This window comes from Solanum stenotomum, unplaced genomic scaffold, assembly GCF_019186545.1.
Source record: "Solanum stenotomum isolate F172 unplaced genomic scaffold, ASM1918654v1 scaffold27263, whole genome shotgun sequence".
NCBI classification, from domain to species: Eukaryota; Viridiplantae; Streptophyta; class Magnoliopsida; order Solanales; family Solanaceae; genus Solanum; species Solanum stenotomum.
This window is the reverse complement of record NW_026029438.1, coordinates 12,554-34,083: the sequence shown is the minus strand read 5'-3', so window position 1 is coordinate 34,083 and position 21,530 is coordinate 12,554. Positions and strand designations below refer to the sequence as shown.

Below are 21,530 nucleotides of genomic sequence, written 5' to 3'. Positions count from 1 at the left end.
TTAAACAAAGACATAAATAGAAGATGAAATCTAGACTAAGCAATATACAAATACGAAAATAAGTTACAAAATTTACATAGATAAATTAAAAATCAAACAAAACCAACAAACATACTCAAACAATTTTGTGGGAATGAAGAAAACAATGAGAAAGAAAAAATGTGGGTATATATAGCCACACACAGATACTAGTCTAGGATGACGTTGACACACTGTACACTCAAGCGGTGAACCTCTCTTCATCGATTTGGATGAAAACAAAGACGGATTGCCTTGATTGCTGCTGATGTTTTTCCTTCAATGAAAGGAGTAGAAGAGGTTGAAAAAAAAAGTGAAAGGAGAAATTGAAATGAGATTGTGGGGGAAAGTGGTGGGTTTGGTGGCAAAAGGTAAATAAAAATCAGAAATATATTAATTAAATATAATAAAAATGTCAAGATGACATGAAGTGGTATATATATACACATGTCATTTTATAATTATTTTTAAAATTACGTGTCATGCGTTTGTGGTACACGCACAACTAAAGGGTAAAAAAGGTGTTTAAAATGTTGAGTTTAGATGGGTTCAGAGGTCCAGATGACAAATGAGTAAGTAGAAGGGTTCACAATACAAACTCATGCAAGTACAAGGGTCCACCAGACCATTTTGCCAAATTTGTATTCTAAAATAAGTTGATGTTTGTGTAGATAAATCATTTTATTGAAGGTAAAATAAGAATTTTAAAATTAAAACGTTATTAAATATAAAAATGTGTTTTTTGGGACAGATTAGTATGTTACTCATTCAATTTAAATATTTATAGGTATCTGTATAAGCAAGATTTTAATTGTAACACTTGTTTCTTGTAGTTTAGAAGATTTCCTTTTATTATAAAGGTAAATTATCATGAGGTCCCAAAGGTTGAAAAAAAAAGGTTTGTAAAGTCAATTAGTGTGTACTTGAGCAGTTGAGCTGACCTGCTAGTAATAATAATAGACATGAGGTCCCTTTTTTAACCAAAAAAGAAACAAACATCAAGTCCCAAATTACGTTGCTCAGAATTGTACATTAGGCCTGGTTACTTGTACCTTAGTTCAATTTTGACATCATCAAGTCTCAAGATTCCGGGATCTTGGAGATTCCACCGACCAAAATGATGTGCGGATGAAGTTGTTACTTCCTTAATTAGAAGTTTTTGTTTTAAATTTTGCATATGAAATTGTTTCTTATAAGTAACTCAATTCCTAAATGGCCCTATTCAAAGTGAATTTTGATTAGTCGAGGTCCCATGCGAATATTGATATTACGATAACAATAACATTATATCTAGTGAAAAGTAAACAATTTTAAAAGAGTCTCGACTCAATTGAAGGAAATCAAAATAGTAATGAAAAGTAAAAAAAAAAAATGATAGTGAAAAAAAATGACAACTAATAGAAAATTGACGTTGGGACTTAAACATACCCCCCTCCGTCCCTATTTACTTGTTAAACATTTCCTAATTTGATTTCCCTTTTTAATTGTTATTTTGATAAATCAAGGAAATACCATTTCTTTCTTCCTATTATACATTCAATTTATTAACATTGAGTTAATGTTGAAAAATGTAGTGAGTAAATATGTTAAGACTTTATCAATTAATAAAAGACAAAATGATAAACTTACTGTATCAATTGTTTTCTTAATAAGTGTGTCAAATCAAAATTTAACAAGTAAAAAGGAACCGAAAAAGTAAAAAACCACAAAGATAACAAATACCAAAAGTCAAAACCTATGTGAATAGACTAAGTACTAATATGAATATCGAACATTGAATAAAAAATAATAAAAATCTTAATATTCCTACATTAATTACCAGCCATGTACCAAAAAATCAAGAAACCAACTACCCAAACAATATAATATACACTATAATATTACTACAACAAAGAATAACTTCATCATAATCAAATTTATTTCCTTATATTTTGTTTAACCTTTGTAAAGATTCTCATTTTCTTGGAAAGTCCGAACAAGATTTGCTTTAGAAACCCAAAAAAGTTTATATCTTTGGATAGATTTCCTAATTAAAATCCCCAGAAAAGCTCATTTTTTATGCTGTGGGTTTGTAATGGCATCATCAATGAGGCTCATTTTCTTCACTTTATTGGTTTTTATTGCACTGACATTTACACAGATGAAAGCTGAAGCTGAGGTTAAATCTGTGGATGATGAAGTGGAAGTGGTTAAATCCCATGTTTCCACTTCTGCAGAGTTGGACCATCTTAAGTCCAAGATCCAATCTTTGGGTTAGATTTGAAATTTTTTCACTTTTTGTTGTGTTTTTGTGTAGTTTATGAATCTTTTTTCTTGTGGGTGTTTGGGAAAGTGTGTTTATTGAGTTTCTGTGTGGATTACTTGATTGAAAGACTGGACCTTTAAGGTGCATTTGAAAATGTTCTGCATTGGAGGATCATATTCCACTGTTTTGTTTAGTTTATGATTCTTTTTCTAGTGGGTGTTTGGGAAAGTGTGTTTCTTGAGTTTATGTGTGGATTACTTGATTGAAAGACTGGACCTTTAAGGTGCATTTGAAAATGTTTTGCATTGGAGGATCATTTTCTTGAAAATTTTCCCTTTTGGCTGTGTTTTTGTTTAGTTTATGATTCTTTTTTCTTGTGGGTGTTTGGGCAAGTGTGCTTTTTGGATTTATGTGTGGATTACTTGATCAAAAGGCTAGCGTTTTAAGGTGCATTTGAAAATATTTTGCATTGGAGATCATTTTCCTTTGTTTGGTGGAAGATAGTATTATGATGATAATGTTTTGGTTGTATATTTTGTTGTATTAATGATTGGTAATGATATCTATGAGTTGGTTAAAACAAGTGGTGTAAAATATGAGATGGGATCTTTATAAAAGAAAATGATGTCTTCTCGTAAGTGGTATAAGTAATTTGTTTCCTTTGGTGGAAAGTAACTTTCCCATATTTAGAAATATAGGCAGAGTCATGATTTTTATCTTTTTGGGGGTTTTGAATCACTATCTGGATAGATTATTTATGCATATTAATGGATTTTTTTAACATGAATACAAAGTTTGAGCCTAAGCTATTGGATTCTGCTGAGCACGTACCCTTGTCCATATTCCAAGGCAAACAAATAGGGGAAAATGAAATCATAAAAGGAATTTCTTATGGGGAAACTGTTTTCGAGGCATAGGGAACTATCCTTAATCTTCAACTCTAGTGATGCAAGGGACTCTTGAGATATTAACTTGATGATTTAATTGGTTGACTGATTAAAGTTCTTATCTTTTGGGAATTGAGTTAACGTTGAGCTAGATTTGAAGACAGAAGTCTGTGATACAAGATTACAGGATTAAGAAATGTAAAGTAACTTTGTTCAATTACTTGTATTGTTTAAACAAGGTGAAGAAATGGCTAGATTGAAGTCAAATGTAAAAGTTGTAAGTTAGAGCTACTTTTGATCCCCGAAGAAATCGTAAACTTATATATATGGATATCTCCACATGTCCAAGTAAATGATATTGTCAAGTACCTGCTGCTTCAGCTTATTAATGTTCGATGCATCTCTTCTCTTTGGTGTTCTATGCTATGTACTTTTGTCCTTCGGGTAGAACTATCTATGATTTTACTATCATGTATTTTGGTCTTTGCTGTAGGAAGTGAAGGAACAGTAGATAAAAACTATTGCTTCAATTAGATGCATTCGTCGAACAACTGCTTTACGTACTGTGCCACTAAATTAGTTATGAAGTTTTGACATCATATACATAGAGCTAGTTCTTTCATTGGTTTTTGCTTTTAGACAGATGCAGCTGCAAACTCCAATTTGCCATTTCTCGCTGACATCCTTTCTTCACACCCTATACAGAATTATGTGCTATTATTTGACAGAGCATCAATAGTAATTAAAGAGCTTAAGAGATGTTGTATTTACAGAGAAGTAACCCACTGAAGATAGAATTTTCAACTGATGTAGTATAAAGACGGGTGACATTACCTCTCTGGCAATATTTTATTGAGAAAGCTGTTGGAAAAAAAAATCTCTTGTCAAAATGATAATCCAAAAGGAAGGAAGCACAACTTGTTTGTTGGAAAGAAAAATATAGCTAAAGAGATATCATTACATCCTTATAAGTATATCATCTCCATTATACTTTCTTGTTATGCCCATTAAGTTATCTATAGTGGTATCCAGAGATAAAACGGAATGTTAGAAGTAGTCATATTTGTCTGCAGTAAGATGTTTTGGCTTAAGCAATAGGGAGCTGTTCCTCAAATATTCTTACCATGTCCTCTAAAAAGTTTTTGCTTTTGAAGAATCAAATGTGAAGGACGCTGCCACGGAACTGAAACAGAAGGATGAAGTCATTGCTGGCAAGGAGGAAATGATAAAAGAGAAATCAGAGTCAATTGCTTCATTGCTAGCCCAAATATCTTCTCTCCAAGTGAGTCGACTAACTTCTCCATACAAGTGTTGGCTCTTACGTGCAGTTCTACACAAACTAAGATGTCTGAATAATGTTTCTATAACACACATTCTAAAAGTTTTGATTATTTGTTCTCCCAGGAAAAAGGTTCATTGGATGCTGAGGAGAAAGTTAAAAAGGCTCATGCACGAGTTGATCAACTAGAAAAGCAAGTTGAGACACTAAAAAAGGAAGTTGATATGAAGAATAAGGAGAAAAAAGAGTTGGGAACCCAGATAAATGAAGCAGAGAAGAGAGTAACTGAATTAAATTCAAAAGTTGAGAAGGTAAGCTTCTCATGTGGTTACCTTTACCACATAATATGAACTTTTCTACAATTTTTCCACCATAATAAATTGTGTTCCCCTGTCCTTATCCGAACTCTTTTTGAGAATGATGTTTTCACATATTGCACTTCAGCTTAAGTTTCAACACGAATTATGGGCACAGTTTCAAAAGATGTTTCCTTTCTAGATGGTTTAGGTCTGCCGCCCATCTCTAAGACTTGATTGTTGTATGGTATAGCTGATTGTAGATGCTTGAGTCGGTGCATTTTACTTTATGACTGTATACTGCAAGAGTATGGCTATTAATAGAATTCAATCATCCCCTCCCTCCTCTCCAAAGAAGTAAAATCAAGAAAAGGAGTTCTGTACAGGATGAGCTCATCCTAACTGATAATGTATGGGATGAAATTCCACGGAGAACTTAAGAGGTAAATATAATATTAGATACCAAAAATCTTCATGGCTGACCAAGTAATTTAGTAATTTAACCTATCATTTGCTGGTTCCAGAAGTTGATTTTCTTTTTGCCGTTAACTAGACTTGATCTACACTTACAAATGACCAGAAGTATCCTTCATCCTGTGAATGCTTAATCTTCCAGCTCTTGCATGCAGCTACAATTTAGTATTTTTCTTGGTCAGTACTAAGCCTAATTATAAGATGCCATTCCACATTCTTTTGTGTTTATGCAGCTTCAAAAGACCGTTGATGAGCAGGAGGCAATATTAAGAAAAACTGAACGGGCTCTTCAGATTGCTGAGGCATGCTCTTGATAAAGACACCACTCCAAACTTATGAAATTTGTACGGTCGGATACAATTTCTAATACCTCTCCTATATACTCTTCTTTCAGGAGGAAATGATTAGAGCTAGATCTGAAGCCACGTCAAAAGCTCAGCAGCTTGGAGAGGTATAATTACTTGGTGTATGCTTGGGCTGTACGCATCTTATCATGTGAATTCACCAAACTGTAGACCATAATTTCTACTCCTTCCATTTCAATTTGTTTGTCTTACTTTCCTTTTCAGTCCGTTTGAAAAATAATGCCTCTTTTTCTGGAATATCCACTTTATGTTATAATGTTATAACTTAATTGAAAGACGGAAGTCAAAGTATTTCCGCCAAAACATTATAGCTTAATTGAAAGACGGAAGTCAAAGTATTTCCGCCAAATAGGTTTTGTATGATAAGTATGTTTATTTGGTTTTTCTCTATTGCTGCCTTATTTCCATGTTTGCACCTTGATGTAGTTAAATTTCGATGAATCTTCCTACATGCCCGGAAATATAAGCTATTCTTTTCTGAAAATTCAGGTGCATGGTGCATGGCTACCACCTTGGCTTGCAGTTCAGTTGACTCATGTCCAGGTATTTGGAGCAACAATCCGTGCTTTTCTTAGCAGAACTTCTAATGTAGTAGTAGTAATTATGTGTAATATGAATAACAATAAAAGAATCTCATGTAATATGAGTTATGATTCTACACTGATTTCTTATTGTATTGTGAACTGCAGTTTCTTTTGGAGAAGCACGGAAAACCTGCTATGGACATAGTGATACAGAAGGTACACTCTTCTGTTTCTTGTCTGTTTGATATCCGATTAGGCTGTGTGCTACTGTTATTAATGGATGCTTGTCCAAGTAGCCAGTTTAACCTGTTTATCTCTCTATTTGTTTTTCAGGCTACTGAAAAGAAGGCCCTAGCTGAAACATGGGCTGCACCACATGTGGAAACAATCAAAACAGTAAGCCAACCTTGCGTTATTAATGTTCAACATCTTCCTTTCTTATAAGATTGTTTCATGCACTTGTATTTAAACATTTCCATGACCTTGAAAGAAGTTTATTCTTTATTTTACATTGTCGTAGTTTTTATTTTTTGATTTATTATCATTATAACTACTANGTTTGATATCCGATTAGGCTGTGTGCTACTGTTATTAATGGATGCTTGTCCAAGTAGCCAGTTTAACCTGTTTATCTCTCTATTTGTTTTTCAGGCTACTGAAAAGAAGGCCCTAGCTGAAACATGGGCTGCACCACATGTGGAAACAATCAAAACAGTAATCCAATTTTACGTTATTAATGTTCAACATCTTTCTTTCTTATAAGATTGTTTCATGCACTTAAATTTAAACATTTCCATGACCTTGAAAGAAGTTTATTCTTTATTTTACATTGTCGTGGTTTTTATTTTTTGATTTATTATCATTATAACTACTAGTACATATTTATTTTTAATTTGTATAATATTGGCCTCGGATGATCTTAAATGGAGCGACATGGTTTGTGAGGATTCATATAGCCAACTTCTACTTGTTTGGGATTGACTCATAGTTGTTTTAACTATATTTTATGGTAAGTCCAACTGCAGTAGGCAAGGATGTGAGTATTTGCAGATATTGTTGCCTTACTTCTTATTCAAAATTGAAGAAATTCACTCGAAATTGGAACCTAGATTGATTTTAAATCCATGTGTGTACTGAACAAGTAATCATACAAATCTATCCTTGAGCTATTTATTCTTGCGAGGCTAAATCTTGCGTGCTAAGATAGTTGACCACAACGAACTACTATATTTGTTTGAAATCCTTATTGCTTTAGAGAAACAAGTGTTAATGTACATACCGAAGTTTTCTCGTTCCTTGTGAGGTAAAACCTCGTCTGCTAAGGTAGTAGATTATTAATAGATCTTTCTGGGATAGCCTTGGTGGGAGGTGGCAGGTATCCCGTGGTATTAGTCGAGGTGCGAGAAAGCTGGCCCCAGACACCACGTTTATCACAAACAAAAAAAAGATCTTTCTGGAGAAAGTTCCTTTAGAAATAGGAAGAGGCTAAATAGTGATAAGGGTGGCTGTTAAATTGTGTAGGATATTCAATAGTTTCTTTTTGATGGAGGTTCATTTGTCTGAGTTTTACATTATTCAATATGTATTAGTTTTCCTGAGTGTCTTAGCTATCAAGTGGGGGGTATGCGTTGACTCTCATTGTGCTGCTCTACGGTTTGAAGCAATGGATACCAGTTGCGAAGGAAAAGTGGTTGGTGATTTCCACTACTGCTGAGCCACATGTACAATTGCTAACTACAAGAGCTCTTGAAATTTACGAGACATCTAAAGGCGCCATAACTCCACATATTCTCAAGGTTCAAGAACTAGCTACTCCTCATGTTCAGGTAGCATTCCCAAGTCTGTTTAAGAAAAACATTTCCCCCATTTTGTCATGCATGTATGAATGCATAGTGCTGAGAAAAGTTCTCTGACAGGAAATTAAGAAATTCAGCAAGCCATACATTGATGATGTTGCTGCTGCTGCAAAACCACATGTTGAAAAAGTTCGTGTTGCTGCCAAGCCATACACAGAGATGGCAGTTCATCATTATGGGAAGTTCCTTGAGTCTGCAACTACATACCATAATCAGGTATGAGAAAGTAATTGAGACATTAACCCCTGAAATATGATCTCAGGCATATGCTTTCAGTAAGTTTAAGAAGACAAACTATGGTTTGATTTTTTTTCCCAATTTATCTGGTTGAAGTTATAAATGCCTCTATTAGATTAATGCATATATTTTTTATAGTATTATATTGGATTTTTGGTTCACCATTTGAAAAATGTCGTCTCATATCCTGTGAAGCTACAAGGCACAGTCAAAGAAACACTGGAGAATCATGACCTTACAAAGTCTCTCGCAACAAAGGAGCTGATTTGGTTTGCGGTATGTATCTGTTTGCGTATTTCAATTACTCGGTCCTTTACATCTCCACTTTTTCCTCCAATTTTATATCTGATAAATGTAAACTTGGTTGGTTTTATGTGCTGTAGGCCTCAGCATTGTTGGCTTTGCCCATTATAATTCTGTTCAAATTCTTATCTGCCATCTTCTGGTCAGTACATCTAATCTGTCCCTCATTTCCTGACGTAGAGATTATCATTGTGCAATGTGAGGCTCAGAGTTGTCTTTATTAAATTGTATGTTGCAGTACAAAGGCAAAGGAATCTGATCACAGTGTTAATTCACCCAATTCACGCCGTAAGGCCAAGAGGGGACATCCGGACATGTAGAGCAAAGGAAGTTGACTTCTTTTTATCGAAAAATGAGGCACACTTTAATAGTTCACAGGTATCACTTTCAGCTATTCCCTTTTTCCTGTATGCATAGCCGTCTTGCATTGGATATGTATTCCCTTTGTCCCGTGTGATAAGGAACAGATCAAATTTACGGTGTTTAGTTCGAAAATCATAAGCTGTTGACGGTTGCTTAATAATGTGCTTTTGCCCAAATGCACCCCATTCTAATCCGCTGCTCCAGACCGAAAAAACAAAAGAAAATTCAAGATTAAAGGAAGAAGGTGATTAAAAAGGTTTTAGAAATCTCACTTGTTGATTGGAGTAGGTGCAAACATAAAAGTAGACAACTCCCCTGTCTCAATATATCATTTACGTTGTGGATCATGATAAAATCTAAATACCATGCACTTGAGAGGCCAGCATACACCATAAGATATTGCGATGTATCGACTTAGAGATAATTGTGGCAATTCTCCATGCCCAAAATCTAGAGCTGCACATCCAAATAGCTGTCCTTTTTAATGCAAATTAACCCCTATATCTAGTGATCTTTATCGTTTTGTTTATACTGACACGGGAATGAAGCCAAACACTAGACTCTGTATCCCAATTTACGTGACACACTTTTCTTTTTAGTCTGTCCCAAAAAGAATGTCTTTGGAAACCATCTAACTTTAAATTTCATTTTACTCTAAATGAGATGATCTCTATTGCCGGTCAAATGTCAGAGGCTGGTTTTACACCACTAGTTTCAAAAGACGGTCTTTATTTCTTAAATTCCGTGCCCAGTCAAACAATACCGAACAATTGGGATAGAGAGAGTATAATGCCTTTTTCATTGCTGTAAAATGTGTACTCACATTCATTCCCTTTACTGCTTGATGTCTTAATCTGAAATATGGTATGTGTTTTTTTGTTGCAGATTGGCTGTGCTTTACTCCCTGAGCATATGGAGCTTTTAGTCCCACTACAATTTTTTTTTGCTTGTTTATGAAGCTCTTGCCTTAGGTTTTTTTTTTTCATTTTTGGGTTGTGTATAAGGCCAAAGAAATGGAGATGCATAAACTATATGTTTGAAAAATTTTGTGTTGGTGTATCACATCTTTGGCTTTGGATAGTCATAGTCTCATTATTCATGTATTATTAATTTTTATTATTATCAATCCAACATGTTGCCATGTTTTCCTCATTGTCGTATTTTCGCATTCACAACTATTTTGATTTGATGCACTTGAGCCGAGGGTCATTCAGAAAGGCCGTTTCTACCTCCAAGAGATAGGGGTAAGGTGCATGCGCGTACATTACTCTGCCTTCTCTAGATCCCACTTGTGAAATTACATCGAGCTTGTTGGTGTTGTATTATCANTTCTATAAATAGTACTTTTCAGCATTGTAAAAGTTAGTCTTTGAACTCAAACAATGAGAGTTTCTCTTCTTCTATCTTAGCTCCTTGTTAATGGAGATTTTGTGTTAACTCTGTTTCAGTTCGTTTTAGTTCAATTACTCTGCCTTCTCTAGATCCCACTTGTGAAATTACACCGAGCTTGTTGGTGTTGTATTATCAGTCCAACATATTGCTCTTAGGTTTAAGTTCATACATGTTTTTTTCCACGACATGGTCTTAGTTCTTGCCTTAATCTGTTCTCAAATAATCAAAGATCTTGGTAAAATAGGTTTATTGCTTCGGCCTAGAGTATGATTAATCCAGCATAGGCTACATGAGTCCTTATGTTGGCATGGAGTTTTGGTTAAAAACGGTTATTTTTTAAATTAACTTTGAATATTGTTTGCAAGTTGTGCACTGACCAAGAGATCGACGAAATGGGTGAATTATGAGGTCGTAGGTTCAAATTCTAGTGGAAAGACTGTGGTTTCTTCCCTTACCTTGTGTTGGTGGGATGTAATAGGTAATCAGTGGAATAGTTGAGGTGTACAAGCTGACCAAAATATCATTATCATAAAAATATTGAAAAAGTTGTTTGTATGTTGTGATTTTGCTAACAAGAGGATTCACGACATATCAAGTCCTCATAAGGTTTTTGGCTTAAATTTTGTAAAATCTTTCCTTTGCTAAGTTGAGTAAATTAGTCAAAAGAAGAAACTTCATATTCTTGATCACAATTTTCAGAGCAACAAATCTTCTTTATGTTTGTATCATTTGTTTGGCAAAAAGTAGGCACATAACAATAGTTTGTATCCCTCCTTATATATGTACGATGGTAATGTTATTGACTTTCAATAAATATTTACGATCTTTAATAATGACTATTTAGCTAGACAGATTATATGATATGTCCTCCTCATCTATAAACTTGAGCGCCTTAAGGATTCTATTTTCACTTCTAAATTTTGTATCCAATTTCTTTTATTAGTTTTACCTATTTTTATGCTCCATAATTTAATTATTTTTTAAAAAGCTTCAAATATGCTTTAACATAATAAAAGTAATCAATATACTTAATTAAGTTGAATAATCATCAAATGTTGAGATGGCCGAGTTGGTCTAAGGCGCCAGATTAAGGTTCTGGTCCGAAAGGGCGTGGGTTCAAATCCCACTCTCAACATGAGTTTTAAATTTTTTTCTATTTCCGAAATTATTTATGAGTGGTTTATACTTTTTTTCTTTTTTCTTTTTAAATTATTTGTGAGTGGTGTATACTGTTCTTTTATATCGTTTCTTAAGTTATCATTAAACACATGCCGAGAAGGTCAAGTTGATCTAAGACGCTGGTTTAGGTTCAAATTCTGCTCTCAACATAGAACGTTGTAACTTGTAACGTTTTACCTCGAAAAATGTATAGAAGTTGATTATAATTTATATATATATAAAAAAAAGATAAATAAGATAAAATACACAATAACTTTAATTATGCTTTTTTTGAGCCGAGAATCCATCATAATCAACCTTTCTGATACTACAATGATAAAGGTTAAAAAATACAAATATCAGACTCTCTCCAAACTTTACTTATAAGATGTACTACACTTGATATATTGTTATTGTATTACACAAAGATTATTCAATAAAGCTACAAAAGTCATTCATGATCAAACTCTAGTGTGGCTTTGCCACAAAGTACTAAACTACTAATTAACACTCCTCAATAAACATTACAACATAATTTGTTTTCTAAGTAGAAGAAATTAAATATAACACTAGTGCCAAACTAACATAATCTAATTAACATTACTTCCAAATACAAGGCCAAAAAAAGTGGCTTTTTGTGTAAAAACCATCTTCTTCTTGATCAATAACTAGTCCAATAGTTGTCTAAATCAGCACAATTGTCCATGGTCATGACACTATTATTCATAGTATTTGCATTATTCATTTCACCTCCATAACTTGCAATTGCACAATTGGCCATCATAGAAGAAGCCACTTCTTGTTGACTCATAACTTGTGGAGGTACATGTGGTACGGGCGCGGGGGCGGACATTGGCCTAAAAATGGGTGGAGAAGAGGCAACAACCCCACCACCAAGATTCAAGTTTAAGCCTGAAATACTGAAGTAATTATTATTATTATTATCTCCTCCTCCTGCGCCACTACTAGTACTACCACCTCCAATATTGTAACTCATTTGGGGTTGTATTGGGAAATTGTTGATCATATTTGATGAACCACTTTGAAAAACAACCCTATTATTAAGATCTTGAATTTCATGACCATGATTATTCATGTAATTATTATTATTTCTTCCCATTGCAAATTGGAACCCTTGATGATCATGAGGTAATTGCATCATTTGTGATGACACTATTGATGCATTATTTTGAGTGTTGTTGAGAGAGTATGTTGCCCTTGAATATTGGTTAGTAGGGTACTTCTTCAATCCTACACTCTTTTGGAAAATTCTACAAACCACCCATTCATCTTGCTGCAAAAAATAGAGTATATATAATAGCATGTTAGAGTTTAATTAATTTCAATATATATGTTGATAGTGTAAAATAAATTTAATATTATCGGGTCATCTAACATAGAACGACAGGTAAGGGTGATTGATCATAATAAGTGAAATTAGTAACATGAAGAAAAAAAATAAGAAGCTGGAGAAACCATATGAGTATGTATTTAGGTTTACCAAACGAGTTTAGTTTCTATAGACTGACAATAATGTAAAGAACTTTTCTAGTTAAAGTTATCGAAAAGATTAAAAAAAATATGCATGTAATTTCTCATAATAAGTGAAATTAGCTAACATTTTGAAAAACAAAGGCAAAGATAACTTGCTATAATAATTAAATTAAATTCTTTACACATGCATGAACGTTTTTAATGAATAAATTTTAATTTCTGGGGTTTAAAAAGACACCTTTAATTAAATAGTTAATCCAAAACCACACATAATAGTTAACTTGAATGACTTAGGTAACTTTTTAATATATATCTCAAAGGGATTTCAATTTCACAAAAAAAAAAATTACAACTTTTAATAAATTTTAAAACATATTAAACATGAAGGACATATATTTAATAAAAAGGGAAAAAAATGAATAGATTCAACTTATATACACCGACAATTAATATAGCATACAATACAAAACAACCATATTACTATTTTGTTGTAGGGTTCATGTAATGATTTTTTTTCCTATTTTTCACTTAGATATGCTCGATAAATGTTAAACTTAGAGTGCGATGACAAAAATTAATCTAGCAAAAAATCATCTATCATATATATCACATAGAAATTAAAAGAGAACATACAACAAGAAAACAATGAATTAGCGATAGACAGAAAACTCTCATGTTAATCTCATGTAACTACGAATAATAATTAGCTAGGAATTACCGATAAATTGAGAATACGTACCTTGTTTGTTTTATAAGAAGATTTGGATCGAATTCTATATTCATGCATGACCCAATTTGATTTTTCACCTCTAGGTGCTCTTCCTTTATAGAAAACTAATGTTTTTTTCATCCCAATTAATTCTGAATTATTATTTTTGCTATTAAAAATCTCTTTATCTTTTCCAGTAGTTTTCCAATATCCACTATTTGTTGCTCTATTTGTTCTTACTCCTGTTGGATATTTTCTATCACGTAGGCTGAAAAAATACCATTCTTTTCCTCCCATTTTTGCCTTTCCTGTAATTTAATTTACACAAAAAAAATAAAAATAAAGAGTTAATTAAATAAAATGACGGATTTAAGAACTTATATATAATTAACTGAGATAATGATAAAAAACACACATATGATATATCATTTTTTATTTTATTTTTTACGATTTTCACAGTACCCTAACTATCACACCACTAAAAAATTGTTATGAGTTTTGTGGACACACAATAGTTTATGTATGAAATTCACAAAACGATTAGAGATAAATACCCTAACTGCCACTTGGAACTCTTTGAAGGAGCTATTGGAGCGTGATGTTCAAAGGTGAAGTCGGGATTAAGAGTTTGGGCGTTTCACAATCACTTCTTGACCACTAAACCGAGTTCACAAGTTAATATACATATATATTTATTTAAATGATACGTGAATATCACCGAACCCACGAACTCCCACCTAGCTTCGCCTCTGGTGATATTCACGTATCATGTCATATTCCACTAGGGGGGATTTTAATGAATCCATGAGAGTTCAGAGGTTTTGTGAATGTACAGTAATTTAAGTATGAAATTCACAAAGTAATAATGAAAGTTTAGAAGATTTTTAACCTATTTAATCAACTCTTATTTTATTGTTAAAACATTTTGATGAAGGTATTAATTTTTATAATAGCTTATAACTGCATCCCAAAATGAAAATAAAAACAAAAAACTGTAAAGTAGAGGGAAAGATCCAAAAATTGTTCTCTTATGTTTATACATCAATCACTTCTCTGGAAATTTCTCATAATGATACACAATTTTTTTAGGGTTTTCAATAAATTCAAGAAAAAAACACGAATTATTTTTTAACAATTTACAGATATACAATATATATAAATAAATCCTTTTATTTTTCTTAATATCAAGAAGATTCAACAATTTATATATACACGAAAAAAAAATCTTTTTACCTAGCTTACATACCTACCATTAGTTTTTGGTCGAGTAGATTCAGTTGAACCCCTTTGGACATACAAATCTAACAAAATAAGATTATGACTTCATTTGAACTCAGTAACTTAGGCTTAATTAAAACTATATATACGCTTGTGTTGCAAAAAATCCACTAAATAAGTACAAATAATACATTTCGATCCAAGTAAATTAGACATGATATAGTAGAATTCTGAATTTGAACCCATAATAAAAAGTTCAAATCCTGGATCCATCGATGTAACTTTGCCCTACATGGACTAGGTACCCCTATTTTCAAAGCTAAATTTAAAAAAATTACAAGTTTGAGTTCAGTACTCCTTGACACACGAGCATAAACTACATGTTACTCCTGACTCGCATGAGTTTAATTAAATTGTATACGCCCCGAAAAAAAGAAAGTTTGAAGTTTAGTATTACCTGGAAGATCCCATGGCTCAGATTTGTTTAGATCAACATCAGCAATAGCTCTTCCAGTAAAATTAACATCATTTATTTTGTTCACTAAATAAAATGTTATAAGCTCTTCATCTGTTGGATGAAATCTAAATCCTGGTGGTAATTGAGTTTCTTCTTTCACTTCTTCCATTTTTTTTCTCAAATTCTTCTCAAGTTACTTATATAATATTTTGTGTTTCTAAAATGAAACCCTAAAACTTAAATTTGGAAAAAAAAAATGTTGCCAAAATTGATGAAAAAACCCTAAATAGGTTTTCCAAAAAGAGGAAAACCCTAGCTAGGTATAATATATAATAAATAAAGTTTGTTGTTAGCTATATGTTGCAAGAAATATATATTTTCTTTAATGGTTGCATGAATTCATGTCTAAAGGAAAATGGAATTTCTTGGGATTTGTGTAAATTTTTTAGCTAAAAGTTTAGGTTTGAGAAATTAAAGTGTTTCTTGTTTGAGAATTTAAAGAAGTAGGAAATGGTTTAAGTGTGTATTAGAAGCTCTCACCTACTATGGGTCTTGAGGTACACGGTTGTACTAATATTAATTGACAATATATTGAAGAGACGTGGATGGTAAGATGGATGTGCGGTGATACAATATTTCAATGATCGCATTTACGAGAAGGTTCATATAGTAGTACACATGTTGAGGAGCAAGTTGTGTGTCAATCGATAGTTGTATCGATCGAGAGTTGATTTTTCAAATGGTCATGACTCAATTAAGTAGTTATTATCTTAGTAAATCACTTTTATTATTTAAGAAAATTGGAATTAAGAAAAAAAAAAGTAACTATCCCAGACATATATAGTAATAATTATTAGTTAAGTAACTATATGAGAAGTCTATCCTACTGATTGATGAGGTAACTCATGATAAGAGAAAGTGTTACGAGGGACGAAATAGACCCAAAATCACTTATGAAAATTGTACCTCGAAGAACCTATAGTTTCTTGGAATTAATCTTGTTAAGGTTTTGTCATGGTTTTCTTACCTTATTTGAAGTTTATTTTTTTTCTTAAAGAAAAGTCAAAGTATTACCATAAATGCTTGAATTTTTCTAAAAGAAAAAAATATTTTTCTTCCATAGTTGGTTTATTCTTTTCTTAGAGGAAAAGTTTGGAGATCTATAACTTGAAGATCCCTATTCTCATATCAACAACACAATAGCATCCACAATGTAGTCGTTTAGAGACTTTTGTTTATGGGGAGATTTTCCGGCAACAGTTTTAATATTTTTATTAGCTTTTCATATGTAGGCCGATTGGCTAAACCATATAAGAATATTTTGATTTTTAATATAAGTTTTTGTCATCTAATTTATCAATCATATTATTTGCACTTGTAAGCTTCCGCATGACGCCGTAATCACTTTCGAACCCAACAATTAATCCCACTACAAGAAAGTATAAAATTCTCAATAACTTTTTTCCAACTATAGTAACTTGTTGTATTGGAGTAGTAAGTACTCATTCATTAATCAAATGTCTCAGATTCAAGTCTTCTTGGGTACGTAATCGCTTTTGTTAGGAAGCGGTTTACCCTCAAATATAGAATTCAAACTTCAATATAAATATCAAACACCAAATAAGAAGAAGAAAAAAAACACAATTAATTCCCTTGTATCAATAAAGATAAATGAGTAGCAAAAAGCATGATCACACTACATCAAAATATCTTTACCGGCAATTAATTAATGGCAATAGCTTAATTATATTGTCACTAAAATATGTACTTTTAGCGGTAATTAGCAGTACTCTTTGTATATGTATCTAAAGCCTTTAGCGACATTGGATGCAATGACAATTAATTAATGCCGGTAAAGGCTTCAACACTCTTTGTTAATGTGTATATTTATTACTGCTAAAATGTGTTTTTGTTGTAGTGGATCAATTCATAGGTGCTACTGATAGGTTACTAGAATAAGCTGAGGTTTCACAATATTTATTTGTATATTCAATTATAAATTTATTATTGTTTCACAAAAAAAAGGAAGGAAAATACATGTTTTTGAAACATCTATGGCCAATTAATAAAAAAATACTTAATCGAATAATGATCATGTACCATCAAAACAAACTATCTACATTACAAAGGATGAAAGTACACTAACTTAATCATTCAAAGAAACAAATTATAGTGTTTTTTTATAAATAAATTATAGATTCCAATTTAAATCTAATACAAATTTTCATAATACGCCTCTTCTTAATAAGACTGGATGGTGTTTGATGAAATAATGAGTATATTATTACATTTATTAAGTAACTTCATATAATTCGAAGACAAATTTGAACCTTTGTTTATATAAAGTGATGAATAATTTAAAAAGATTTAGATTTTCAATATTAAGTGTAAATATATATAATCATCGCTTAATATTATAACATTTTTATACAAATAACATTATTTTAATGTCATTATCGATTATTAATCATAAATAAAAACCGAAAGTCCAGATTTTTATTTTTATTTTTCGTAAACACTCCTAGACTTTCACTAGCCTAATTGTAATATATTGTGACCATATGTATAAAAAAGTGTACAATCAATATACACTAAAATTTGAACGAACATATTTTTAAAAAAAAATAGAATTGTTTCTTCTTGTGATTTTTATTGAACTATTAATCCTCATATACAAGTTATAGTTACATATATTATCAACTTCAACTATTTTCTGTTTTATTTAATTAATTAACTAAATAACATTAACTTGAACTAAAGTGAATCTAGAGATTATTATCAAGTATATCAACATTATTTATTTATTCATTTATTATTATTTTTATTATTACTATTACTATTTTTGTCGTTAATATTTTTCTTTTCTATAGTATTTTCATCATAGATTTCCTATTCTTGTATTTATTTTTTCAAACATGTTATGAAAACACATTTTTGAGTTGAGAGTGAATTGAAAGCATAAGGATAAAAGTTGTAGACGTCTTATTTTTCTCAAATTCTATTATAAAAGCACACCGAATATATTGTTATATGCAAATAAACTTAGAGTTTGATTTCAACACGCAACTTATTTCTCATAAACTAAATGATATTTTTTTTAATTAACTAAATAGGTCCAATTATCAATGTGTTAAAATCTCTTTATCCCTTTTGCTAGCCATAATTTGACTTTAAGGACCATAACAACTACGAAGAATACTCTTTGTTACATAATTTTTTCTTCTTCTTTTTTTGAAGCATTCAATTAATAATGAACATTTAAGGTTTATCATGTAGTAATCTCTAAAAATATGAAAATTTCTTACCAAAATTTAAACTATATATTGATATCAACATATTGTAAGATAATTTAGAATAACACATACTACAACTAATTATTTACTACTAATATTTTATTAACACTCAATCCTAGTTAGCAAACACCCCTTTTGTGTTTTGAGAGAGCTCATAATATATATAACGATACTCATATAAATTTAACAAGATTATGAAGTAAACGCGTCTAAGTTATATTTTTATATCCATTGCATTTTGAAACTAGTCTACTACATTAATCTTGATATTCAACCCCTATCCTAGGGTGTACAAAATCGAATCGAAAACCGAGTCAAATTGGAGAAAAAATTCGACTAGTGGTTTGACTTTTCTTGATTTGATATTGGAAAAAAAAAAAACCCTACCATATTTGGGTTGGTTTGGTTTCAACTAAAAAAAACCAATCCGAGACCAAACCAACCCGACATTATATATATAATTTTAAAATTTTATTTTATACGTAAAAATATTTACGTTGATATAATTTTTAAATATTTCTTATACTTTTTCATAGTTTTTATCTTTTAATATATTAGTTCATGTTTGAAAGTTAGAATTCTTAATGGTCCAATAAAGATTATAGTCCATAGATGTTGGTAATTATAATAAAGCTTAAATCAAAATCAAATTAATACTAAGCAAAATAAAATCAATTCAACACTAAGAATGACAATAATATTGAATATTTGTTCTTTAGTTTTACATAGGTTTAGGCAATTAAAATAAATAATCTAACTTTATTTTCCTTTAATATTTAGTCATGTAACTAATAATTATTAAATTTATTTTAGCATGATTTAGCACTCTTAAATTATGATCATTTTCATTATGACTTAATAATTTGTAATATTTGTTTTACGCGATTTCATTATTATTTTTTGTTGGATATTTTAGTGTCATTAATCATATCATATTTTGTGTTATATTCTTAAGAAACACCTTAGATAGTTGTATTTTGGTAGGACTAAAGAAATATTTGAAGTACAAGTAAATTATATGTTTGTATGAACACTTTACCCGAAAAAACTCGAGGTTGAAAAAACCGAGTTTTATTGGTTTGGTTTGGTTTATAAATTCAAAAATTCGACACATATGGTTTGGTTTGATATTTGAAAAACCCGAACCAACCCGGCCATGTACACCCCTACCCTACCCTATGGCTTATTTTGTGTCCTAATCGACTATTTAGGAGAAAATAACAAGATTAGCTTCCTAGAAGATTGTTATATTACTTGTATCATACTTCAAGTACTCTAATATATATATTATTAGTATTGATGACACATATCCATATATAAACGATCGACTTCTTTTTTTTATATTATATATTTGTAACAACGTTACATACTAATCGATCCAAATTCAGGATTATAATGTAAACGCATCTAAGTGTTTTACTAGTAATATATATATCTTATTCTATTGTCATGATCATCCTATTATGCATTGTATATATTACATTTTGTTATGGTTGTAGAATTATGCTAAGTCTTACAAGCAATTGTGTCTACAATTAAATTAGGGTTTCGTGTCACTCTAGAAAAGTAATGCACGTGAATTCTAATATTCAAAGGTAGGTTTAGTTGGTTTTTTTCATTTGGTGTTCGATACTTATATTGGAGATTGATTAATACGGATTCGTATCGCTAGGGCAGCCCCATTTGGGAGAAAGCGTTCCTTATTAAAAAAAAATTTCCTTACCCCGAGCGAGAACTCGAAATCTTTAATTTAAGAAAAGAACAATTACATTCACTGCATCATATTCTTCCGTGGTTATTTGAAAAAGGATAGAGATATGTGTGGTGCACTATATTGTGTAGTTATTTAACGAAGACTTTGTGCACTAACACGCTAAAATAATCATTAAGAAAGAAGTAGGAAGACAGAGGCGGATCCAGAAATTTTATTTGATGAATGTAATATTTAGAGTTTTACTATCGAAAAGAATTCGATTTGATTTATGCACATATATACATTTTTGTGTCGAAAATATTATTTAACGAAGACTTTGTCCACTGCTAAAACAAATGCATTGAGAAAGTAGCTAGAAAGGCTACGGCGGATTCAAGTTATTCATTTGATAAATTCACCTCTAGATGTTTATCGTTGATCTATTATATCTTAAAATTTGAGTTTAAAACGTAATATTTATTTTATGATTTTAGTGATTTTCTTTTTACAAACATAGCTAAATTTCACAATGAAAATATTAAATTTAATCGAACTCATAACTTAGACACTACATCAACCTCTACTAGAAGGTTGAAGCCAAGGGTGCCACTATGAAAACAAAAGAAGTATGGCTATCGGTTAATGAAATGAGTGAAAATTATGAATAAATTCAAAATTCATACTCGGAGATTTTCTTTCATCCGCTTAAATTTTGGTTGATAAATCATCCGGTATCAATGATGATAAAATGATGTATTTAGTGAAATAGTTAAAATGTGCGTAAATTAACCTGAACACTAATGTCTACTGTTATGTAAAAAGTAGTAGATGGGAGGTCATTATCAAGAAGACTATCTAGAAGCACACTAAGAAAGAAACCCTAAGGACAAAAGACATGCTAATTCATCTTTGGTAGACTTACTTGTCAAGCACTTCACCAGTGACACAACAAACAATTTTAATGTTTTCATCACACAAATTTTAACATTTGTTTAATTAATCCTATCAACACAAAAATTTAAGAATAAAAATGAAGCTTAATGCTGAAAAATTTATGTAAAAAAAAAATTGTTCATTAATAGTAGTGAGACTCTTGCCATGATAAGTCTCTAGTTGACCAAAATTGGTAAAAGTTCATAGGTGAGGTCTAGAGAAGATAGACCATACACAAACCTTATCATTACTTCGTGAAAATAGAGAGACGATTTTCAAAAGACAATCGGTTCAAGTATCGCAAATCAGAATAGTAAGAAGATGTCCAAAATGCAC

At 31.3% G+C, this 21,530-nt stretch overlaps 2 protein-coding genes and 1 non-coding gene across 4 annotated transcripts; 2 read left to right on the top strand and 1 right to left on the bottom strand.

Moving 5' to 3' along the window:
* The first annotated feature begins 1,915 nt into the window (after nucleotides 1–1,915).
* On the top strand, nucleotides 1,916–9,999 carry LOC125851576 (synaptonemal complex protein 1-like). Of its 2 annotated transcripts, none has more exons than XM_049531351.1 (14): nucleotides 1,916–2,270; nucleotides 4,305–4,432; nucleotides 4,555–4,740; nucleotides 5,433–5,501; nucleotides 5,594–5,650; nucleotides 6,054–6,107; nucleotides 6,254–6,304; nucleotides 6,422–6,484; nucleotides 7,750–7,914; nucleotides 8,005–8,160; nucleotides 8,377–8,457; nucleotides 8,565–8,626; nucleotides 8,723–8,862; nucleotides 9,733–9,999. In XM_049531351.1, exons 1-13 carry the CDS (start codon nucleotides 2,093–2,095, stop codon nucleotides 8,802–8,804), a joined length of 1,332 nt encoding a protein of 443 aa, XP_049387308.1. In that variant the 5' UTR covers nucleotides 1,916–2,092; the 3' UTR covers nucleotides 8,805–8,862; nucleotides 9,733–9,999. The 2 variants fall into 2 exon arrangements, with proteins under 2 accessions (XP_049387308.1, XP_049387309.1); XM_049531352.1 differs by lacking the exon at nucleotides 6,422–6,484 and adding an exon at nucleotides 6,740–6,802 and having other exon boundaries at nucleotides 1,932–2,270.
* Nucleotides 10,000–11,293: 1,294 nt separating this feature from the next.
* Nucleotides 11,294–11,374, top strand: TRNAL-AAG (transfer RNA leucine (anticodon AAG)). Its single transcript has one exon. It is a non-coding gene; the product is annotated as a tRNA-Leu (tRNA).
* A 382-nt stretch (nucleotides 11,375–11,756) lies between these two features.
* On the bottom strand, nucleotides 11,757–15,724 carry LOC125851575 (NAC domain-containing protein 20-like). Its single transcript, XM_049531350.1, has 3 exons — nucleotides 15,276–15,724; nucleotides 13,631–13,908; nucleotides 11,757–12,691 (listed from the first exon to the last, which is right to left on the bottom strand). Exons 1-3 carry the CDS (start codon nucleotides 15,442–15,444, stop codon nucleotides 12,059–12,061), a joined length of 1,080 nt encoding a protein of 359 aa, XP_049387307.1. The 5' UTR covers nucleotides 15,445–15,724; the 3' UTR covers nucleotides 11,757–12,058.
* Between the last annotated feature and the right edge of the window lie 5,806 nt (nucleotides 15,725–21,530).